At 39.0% G+C, this 10,095-nt stretch overlaps 1 protein-coding gene across 1 annotated transcript; it reads left to right on the plus strand.

The window, feature by feature from the left end:
• Positions 1 to 4,957: 4,957 nt before the first annotated feature.
• Positions 4,958 to 6,358, plus strand: LOC149023127 (small polypeptide DEVIL 11-like). The gene has a single exon (XM_089142758.1). The coding sequence runs from the start codon at positions 5,191 to 5,193 to the stop codon at positions 5,437 to 5,439; it is 249 nt and encodes an 82-aa protein (XP_088998884.1). The 5' UTR covers positions 4,958 to 5,190; the 3' UTR covers positions 5,440 to 6,358.
• Positions 6,359 to 10,095: the final 3,737 nt, after the last annotated feature.

Below are 10,095 nucleotides of genomic sequence, written 5' to 3' on the forward strand. Positions count from 1 at the left end.
ACAAACCGAGCGAGCTAGGGGGCTCCTCAGGTTGGTCCAAAGGCCACCGTCCAACATCCACGAGTGAGGGGATCTTGGTCATCTCGGCAACATCAAATATATCATCGAGATTGATGTATTGCCTTCATGAGGCCGGCAAGAGCCAACCTCATATTATAGTGAATAAATACGAGGTCATAGAGGGCTCCAACCGGTTCTCCTCCGGGAGTGGATCATGGAATGTACCCAACCCCACATCCGAGGGAGCAAGTCGAGAAGATGAGCAACTCGTAAGTTTGATGAACTATTGCCATAGAGATACCACCATTCAGGCATTATCACAAAAACATTAAGTTAGAAACTCAAAAGTCAAAAGACTCAAAACATTTAGCATCTAAGCCCTAAGGATCTAACTATATAAGTATCTAACGGATCCATGGTTTCGGACAAAGAAGCCCACTAAAAGACCAAAGCATCTCAAACAATTTGATCGCAATAATACAATCATTAGTATTGATTGGTTATCTAAATTATTTAAACAATTAATACAACTCACTAATCGTTTGAAATTCCCAATGTCTCACCTCATTGTGGCAAAATGATTGGACCACCACCGGCCCAACCGTATCACCCGTATCGGGCATCCAATAGGTTTGTGTCCAACCCTAAATGTTGACTATATTGATACTTAGGGTTTAGAAAATATGCCGATAATTAAAAAAGCTTAAAATTAGTACCAACTACCAAAGTACCAATACCACAATCACAAGCCACAAGTCACAAGACTACAAGTCACAACACAAACAACAACGAATATTTACACGCCCTATGAAGAGGATGACGATGAGGTCCATCGTGCATCGACAATATCTAAGAAAGCCGATGTCCTCTAGGGTTTGTGCCTTTATAGCATCCTTCATACGCCAAGGGATGCATACAAGTGTGGCATAGTGGGTCCCTCAAGGAAGAGTCCACCAACGAAGACCTTACTATAGGATCTATGGTGAACACACAGAACACATCTCCGAAATCATCGATGATATGTGTACGGGGGCGCCCATTGGTCGTGCTGAATTATCACAAACTCATTAAGTCAATAGACAATAAATATCATACAAGATAATCATAAACTCATAATATAAATATAATAATTTATAAGATGAAATAGTAGATAGTTGTCTTACTTGGATCCAGCCAATCAAACCACCGCGATGCAAACATGGATCCGAGGGACTCTTATCTTGCAGCGCCAAGGCGACGAAATTTGGAAATCTTGTCGGACCAGGTGCACCAACCACCTCCACATGATCTCCGCATCATTGCCAAAGCAACGTATGATTGTAGATGAAGTTGGTTACCGCCTTGCACCTCAACGGTGTTGTGGACAATGCTGATTTTTCCAATGTCCTTCAAAGATTAGGTCAATTGAATGTGCAGACAAGGTGTCCACATAAGGTTATAATCAGTGAAGCCATAACACTTCACGGCCTTCTTATAGTTGGAGCATTGTCGGAAATTTGACAATTCTTCCACCAACCGGTCGATCACATCCCGAGAGACCCATGATATATCCGTGGTCTTTGTATGACCAGAGATCCACCGATTTCAAGAAGACAGCTTCTCCAATCACAAGATACCATGAAGTTGATGATGGACTTTCTCGCGGGCGGTCCATCCATCGACATGATGGTGCATCCATAAGTATCCCAAAAGGGTTTCATACTATCAATATACCCGCAGCTCTTGCTTCTCCCTTGAAGGAGGGTGGTCATCAACTCGAGGGTTGGGACCACTATATCCGGGCGCGCGAATAGTATCAATCATATTCGTATAGTATGGACCGGGCGTGTTTGCCGGGATGTGATTGTAATAAATCCACTTTGACATTGCCTTCTTTACCTTCTTTGCCAACCTTTCCATGCACCGATATCTTGGGCTGCTTGGCCCTTTTCTCGAATGTATCGAGATCTTGCTCCATGGTCGGGTCCGGACGGCGTGGATAATCGGATGGTTGCCGTGGTAGTGGCAGAACGGTCCGAACGATGTATGAGGGGGGACTCGTGATCGCAAACAGCCAAAACACCACCCTCCCGACGAAGGTCTAGCCCCGAGGCCTAGATGGACCAGCCCCGTAGCTCAGCTCGGCCATATCCCGCTCCCGATGGTGCAACGGTCTCGCCATGGCCCGCGATATCCCTCTCCTCCCGATCTCTGTCCACATCAACAGGATCAACATCCCTATCATCATCGAATCATCCACATATGATGACGGCCCCCACCGCATCATCAGTGCTCTATTGACTTTCCTTCGATCATCTTCTTCTTCCCCTTTGTTTTTGTAAACCCGAGTAACTTGATTACATCCGGATGGGCCTTGTGCATTTAGTCACATCCTTTGAACTCCCAAGATGTGACCCTGAACCACCGATGCACCCGAGATATCTTTGTGACAAAAATTACACTCGCTTATTTTTGTCTCCATCAATAGCCGACAATATGCCAGCCGGGTCGGCCTCCTCCTACGCCGATCTCTCAGTTGTCCCCGACCCCCGACCCGCCCGCCCCCGCCCGCCACCCCGGGAAGACCCGCCCGACCCCACCACAGACATGATGACCGTGCATTCAAATAACATTAACAAATAACAACATCATTATAATTGTTTATACTTTATACACATATAAACAATCATATATGAAATTATGAATATTGCATGTATGATATAATTATAAAAATAGCGCCCATATCAAAACCGCGATGAAGCCACATGGCAACACAACCAACAGTTGAAAAATACTTATATAATTATTCCATAATTTTCAAAACATTTCCCCCATTTTTCCCTATTTTTTGCATTTTTCATAATTATTGATATTTTTATTAATATCGATATTTTTGAAAAATAAAATAACTTATTTTCGGTCAAAAATATACCCGGAGTCCAAGATCGCCACGAGTCCACATATGTTTTTTCTATCATCATACAACCACCGATCACTAAAAAGTAATCATACAAGATAATCAAAATATCATTTTTTACCCACAAAAATAAAAAATTAAATACATGAAAAAATCGACCGGAAATCGAGATCGCACATGGTATTCAACATATATTAATTCAAAATCATCCAACATCATATAGCATGCATTTTGTGAAAATTTACTGGATAAGAATGGTTACCATTTGACGAAAAAACCGAGGGAAACGGCACCGACGAAAACAACGGATATCCGCAACAAGGAAGCAAGAGTACCCGAGATGTCGAAGATCGGACGAAAATATAGTGAAAAGTGCGAAAAATGAGAGAGAGAAGCCGGAGAAGAGAGAGAAGAGAGAGAAATTAAAAAAATAACGAATTGGCAAATTGCCGAACGCCATATCGGCGAAACCGAGAAACGAAACGGTCGAAATTTCGGCGAATATCGCGAGAAGTCGGCAATCGACCGACCGATGATGTCGGTGCGCGGGGGTGTCGACGCGGTGCGGCGATATGTCGCCGACATTTGGTACCGTGATCACAACTCACAACTTCACAAGAGAAGAAAAAATAAAATAAACATTTTGGTTTTTGGTTTTGTTTCTCGGAGAAGATGACCAAATTCTCACTGTGAAGTGAAAGAGTTCTCTATAAAACCACGTAGCTAAACAAGATTAGATGGACCTATATATCTAATATCTATCGATCACGATATGAAGTTTTTTATATTTGTTTTGAGTGGGTAGAGAGGTCTATCACATGGGTCATGTGTCATGTGTCATCTCACATGCATACACGTACTTATTGAGGAAATGGCTCATATATATAACCAACCATTTAGTGGTGCTTATTGTTTATGTGAATCCGATACCTTCACCAAGGAATATTATGGGCCGGAGATATCTTTATCAATGCTTTTATATATATATATATATATATATGAGAGAAACTCATTTTACCACTATAGATAAACTAATTAGTTTTTATCATATTTATATAGTGGTAAAAGTTAAATTATAGATATGATTATAGGATTACTACGTAAAAATGAAGTTGAAATAGAAGGGAGCAGTAAAAGTAAAAGTTTTAGTAATCTACGGGCAAAAGAAGATAAATAAAATAATGAAATTGCATGCTTAAGGTAAACAAGCAATATTTGGTCAAACCAAAGGCAAGAAGAGAACACTTATATCATGTAATCACTTCACCATACCATACCTCCTTTTAAACTCATGTCATCAAATCCATTTCTTCTTTCTTCTAGATCACATACTTATCTCATCAATTATATCCGAGGTTTATAATCCTATTATCAGGATCACATTGGCCGTGGATTAGATTGGTTGTCTTACGAGTTTGAACATCTTTCTATCTATATTTTTTATAAGTATAAAAGGTCGGTTTTTTTTTTCTTTTCATCTCCACTTTGCGCAAGAAGAATAGATTAATATTGGGATTAATCTTGACCAACATCTTTCTATTTGGTCACATCATGCCGTATCTTTTTCCTCCTTCCTTATCAACTCCAGCTTTGCATGACTAAGTATTCAAAATTATATTGGATGATGATCCATCCCTTTACCTAATATGTACAAATTTTGTTGATGCAAAATGGATAACGTTGGAAAAGTTATAACTTTTAACAAAATTTAATTGGATTGTGAGTCATTGCATTGTTTGGGATGACATACAAGAGCCAACTTTAATGTCATGCACTCATGCTTAATTAGAAGCACTAGCCAACAAATTATCTATATAATTATTTTTTTTAAAATTAATAAGAATTGGATTAATACTAATTAGAGGTTACCATTTTCTCCCAAACCTCAAATGCGTGTGAAAAAGGGGGAAAAAAAAGAAGTGGGCCTCTCGAGGCAATGTTAGGCCCAGCTGAGTAGACACGGTTGATGGACCACTGCCAAACTCCAGTTACTCCACGTTCCTCAAAATCTTCTCTATAAATACCCCGAGCAAGACCGTCTAAGGCATCTATCTCCATTCGCTCCCTAGGGTTCTGTCATAATCTGTATCCTCAACTCGAACTTCTCAGAGTTCTTCTTCGATCTGTTGTGTTCTGCTCTGTTCAATTCTTCTCCGATCTTGAGTTTAAATCTGTGTGGCATCTGATTCTAGAAAGGGAAAGAGATCAGAAGATTGAAAACATCGAACTCAAAGAGGGGTTTCGGTGTTCAAGCTACTAATCTCATCATCTACTACATCATCGTCATCATTATAATGGCGGTTGCAGCTGCTGTTCCACAGTTCTACTTGGACGAGAAATGGAAGTTGTCAAAGAAAGAAGGATCCAGGAGCCGATCTTCTTGTACCTCGTCTTCTTCGCCTTTAATGAGGAGTTCGTCGGAGAGGAGAAGTTCCTTCACCAGGAAATGTTCGAGTTTGGTCAAAGAACAGAGAGCCAGGTTCTACATCATGCGACGATGTGTCACAATGCTTGTCTGCTGGCGCGATTACGGCGATTCTTGATCTTAAAGCAGGAAGGTTAATTAGGATGGAGACGAAGATTTTCAATCTTTCTTCTTCTTCTTGCCTTCTTCTTCCTTCGACTGTGATGAGCGCCGCAGGTTTTCGCCGTCCAGGAAGGAAGACGGTGTAAATTAATGAACTGGCACAAATTTGGGCGAACTTCAAAACTGAAATCACAGAGGCAGAGGAAACGAAGATCGATACTTGTATAGATACATTACGATTCTTTCTGTTTTTGTGTTTTTACAGTTGCGGATCTGAGAAAAAAAAGAGAGAAATTCGTTTTTGAAATTAATATTAAAGAACATGATTCTGAAACTCTGGCTCAATTCTCTAGACGGCTAGCTAGCTGCTAGCTACTCGAAAGGCTTAAATCCCTTTCCGGAATTTTGTTTTTCGTAGGATTTTAGGGTTCCTGATTTCTCAAATTTCGTGAGCAATCTTTCTATTTCCGGAATTGTGTTTCGTAGGATTTTAGGGTTCCTGATTTCTCAAATTTCATGAGCAATTTTAGAAGAAAGATAGAAATTCGAGGTTTGCTATGCTATAATTGTCTGCCGGCCTCGGCCGTTGCTAGTTGGAATCCGATGTGTTAGCTAAGCTCGGCTGACGAAGTTGGATTAGAAAAATAGAAGTTGCATATGGAACTGAGATGGAATCAACGTGGCTTCTGATTGTATGTTTTCATTTTTTTAATGTATGAATGAATATAATAGATGCATGGGAGTGCTGAAGAGGGGCAAAGCTATGGCATTCTTTAAGAAGTAAATCAGAAAATTAATTAGGAAAATTGGAAGTAACACCTTCTCGGTACTTGAAAAGCCATGCACATATTTATCTAACCTAAAAAACAATAAAGATAGAGAGTCCATGCACACTTCTACACATGCTCCAACACATGGGACGCACCACGCACTACGTGTAATTTTCCTTTTTAATTGAAGAATAATACATCCTTCAAAACAATGAGGGAAAATGCTTTGGAGCAGTTCATGGAGTTGGGTCCACATTAAACTTGGACCATTAATGTGAACGGCCCAGATTAAGTAAAATCTGAGAGTTTGCTTCAAAGAGCCGGCCTAGTAATTTTAGTTTTGATAATCAAACTTCTATTGGTTTGACCAAGAGGGAAGACATATAGAGCTTTACTTACTTTGACTAAGGTTCTAAAGCCAAGGAGTAGAATGTCATTACGATGTCTTTACCTCTCTCAATTACAACTTTAATCACAACATAGATTCCGTATGACATGTAAGAAGACTGATGACAAACACAAATTGGTTTTAGGGTCTGTTTGGTTATCTGAATTTAAAGATTTCAAATCCCTGGATCCATGAATTGGAGATTTATATCTGTTTTGTTGTAAAACATCAATGGATTCATGAAATCCAATGACTTGATTTCTTGGGTATTGGGTTTAGGGTTGAAGAAATCCATAGATTCTACAATGCTTAGTTACTATTGAAGATCAACTACAATGCCTTTTCTATTTTTTTAATATGATGATAAATAGAGTTCCGTTTATCAGTGTAAGGAGTACACTTTAGGTTATATGAACATAGTTATAAGTAACAACCATGGATTGGAATTAGGCCAGTCAGATGTGACTGACATCCGAGCCAGAGGATGAGTTGTAGCATCACATTCTCTAGATTCCAACTTTGAAGCCAGCAGGTAGCCTTTTTTCCTTTATTATATTCATTAGATCACAAGGTAGAGTAGATTGAGTTTGAATCATATGAATAAGAGCCTCTACTGGCGACCACCATCAAGTGGTAAACAATCCATACCTTCACCCACAGACAAAAGAAGACCATCTGAAATGGCTAATAAAGGCTTCACCTATAATAGGAGTTGAGAAGAGGATGGAACTAAGACAACAACCACACAATTTCCGGAGTTGTTTCCCTGTACTATTAAAACCCACGTCCGATCCTCCCATTGCCTCCAATAGTGCAGCCTCAGAATTCAACTTATTGAGAGTCCCTAGAGGGGGGAATCTACCTCACAACACAATTAGTCATAGGAACTTGTGTAGGAGAAGACAGAGGAGACTACTTTACTCAACTGGATTCTTAATCCAAAGCTTCTAACTGCCTCAAGCAGTACCAAGGGGAGCTAACAGTAAACTCAAACACCAACAGATATAGGAAGCTAATTGGTGTTTCTGTAAATTGTCCACCCGTCAAATGTCTGCAAAACAAACGTCAGACGTGGGCCGACTCATGGATCAGAAAGCCACTTCCGATGATTAAATCAATTAAGAGCGCCACTAAAAAGTTCGATAAATTGCTGAGCTTAATTGCAAAATTCAATAGAGAGAAAATGATTCCATCAATTTTTTCTTATATTATGCTTTTCTTTGCTTTATATAGAATTTACCTCTCATTGCAAATTATTGGATTAATTCACAAGTCCAATTTGTAGCCATCCGATCATAAAGTGTTTCTCCTTCAATCTGAGTTCGTTGTGGTTTCCATATGGAGCACGATTGTCTATCCCGAAATTGGCGGGATCACGTTTCTTCTTATAATCGTCCAGTTCCTTTGTGCTCAAGGCACCTCTGGGTTTGCTTCTAGAACCGGTCTCGATCGTGCTTCTCAACTCCTTATTGATACCATCCCAATAAGCTTTATGAAACAAGAGAGGGAGACATCGTCAACAGGTGCTGCAAACCCCAGTTCAGATTGAAGCCAAGTAGCTTTAGCAAAACAACAATCAGGTAAATTGTGTTGTATATCTTCACCAAGGGTTCAACTTCAGTGTTGTGCATTTGTTGCCAACAGTCAAGATCAAAATCTTGATCAATGTAATTAAGCCATCCAAGAGAGCTCTCCATAGAAATGTTTGCTCCTTAAGAGAAGCATTGCACCTCCAAAGTGTCCTCCACACCTCCTTTAGGGATCTGAGACACTAAAATGCATTTGATAAGCAATTAATTAAGCATGAGTCTTGTTGGACTAGCTAGGTCTTAGATCTGACTACTTATTGCGTGACTAGATTCAACATTCTAGTAAGGCTAAGGTGACCATGATCAGCTCAGGCTTCAACTAGTCTTGGTTCAGTTCAGTTTTGACTTCATCATATTTTAACTTACTTGAAACTAATCATTCTCCATCTATTTTGACTTCGAAATCACAATAAATCATGTTTATTCTTTTAATTTAAAGTGAAAACAGAATCTTTAATCCATCTATGGTGATAACAGAATCTTTAATCCATCTATGGTGATTCAAAGTGTTTGAGGATTTTGACCTAAAAATGAAACTACAATTAAAAAAAAAAAAGTCTTACTAGGTTTGACATTTTTGAAGTAAGAAAATTTTTGTGACTTAATTAATAAGTCAAACACTCGATAATAGTGTACATAAATAGTTGACAATTAGGAGGGTTGACAATTTTGGAGAGTCCACCCTCATGTCTTGCCATTACAGTTAAACGAAAAATCGTATAGCAAACAACAAATAAGAGCCTCTGGTCATTATTAAGGAATGGCAAGTGGGATTAATACTTAACAGTGACAGCACCTAATTAAGCTGACAATAAGGATCAGGAAGAAATTAATAAATACAATATGAATTCGATTCCTTTTCCTTGTGGATAACACTAGCCCTAGCTGCTACTGTATTATCACTCATCACCATCTATGCAGTGTGGTCCTTCTAATTCCTAAATTTGTTTACAAAAGTTATTTGAATGGTGCACGATGCATGAAGTGAGTCTGAAAGAGAAACTACTGGTCCATAACATGGTCGGTCCTCACACTCTTTCCAAATTCCAATGTCACCACAAATTTTATTAACATGTAACCATCACCACTACTTTGCATTTCACAACTCTAAAAATACAAGAATGTTTAATTGTATGTACTAATTTATTAGATTAATGACTAAACATGTGGAGGGGGTGTAGAATCAAATTATAAGAATGAAAAAAAATTAAGAATCAGATTCTAGTCTACGCACATTAGGTCAATGGGTTGACTTGGTACACTCCAATGGTTGCAGTGTTTTTTTTTTTTTTTTTTTTTTTTTATGGTGATAAAAAAGAGGGGATGCAGTAGCGGTGACCTATGCAAGCATTAGCCCTGTGCACTACCAGGGCAAGCACTGGCCCCGTCAGCGGAGCCCCACCGGAGACCTAGTGTAGTCCACAGAAGCCAGTAGCAATCATGCCCAGAGCACCCAATTGTCCAATGCAAGAAACAGAGGAGCAGAGGGGATTCGAACCTTGGACATAAGGTTTGCAGTGGTGTGGTGTGAGCTTGGGAGTGAGCTTGGGACCGCTAAACCACTACCCCCGATGGTGTTGCAGTGGTGTTTTGATGTTTGTGTTGTTTGTTAATGATAAAGTCCTTTCAATTTATCATCTTAAGAAAAAAAAATCCTTTTTCATTTTCTTTTTTTAAAATATTTAAAAGATTAGGAGAAACAATTTCATTAATCTATTCCACTTTCAGATGAAAATATTTGCATATTAAAAGAAACTTTTTTTCTTTTAGAGTGAGAATACAACATATAGTAAATCCAATATTCAGGCTTATGAGGGTAACAAAAAGTTCATTTTTACAATATTACAAGTTCTTAAACCTATTTCCAGACAAGATCATCGCAGCCATCATCCGAATGTAATTATAAACTTAATAATTATTTTTAA

The sequence above is a fragment of the Hakea prostrata genome, chromosome 2, assembly GCF_041222555.1.
Source record: "Hakea prostrata isolate BN-2017 chromosome 2, UWA_Hpros_2, whole genome shotgun sequence".
Taxonomy (NCBI): Eukaryota; Viridiplantae; Streptophyta; class Magnoliopsida; order Proteales; family Proteaceae; genus Hakea; species Hakea prostrata.

Coding starts and splice junctions, on each gene's coding strand:
- LOC149023127 (XM_089142758.1), top strand. CDS start 5,191: ATGGCGGTTGCAGCTGCTGTTCCACAGTTCTACTTGGACGAGAAATGG.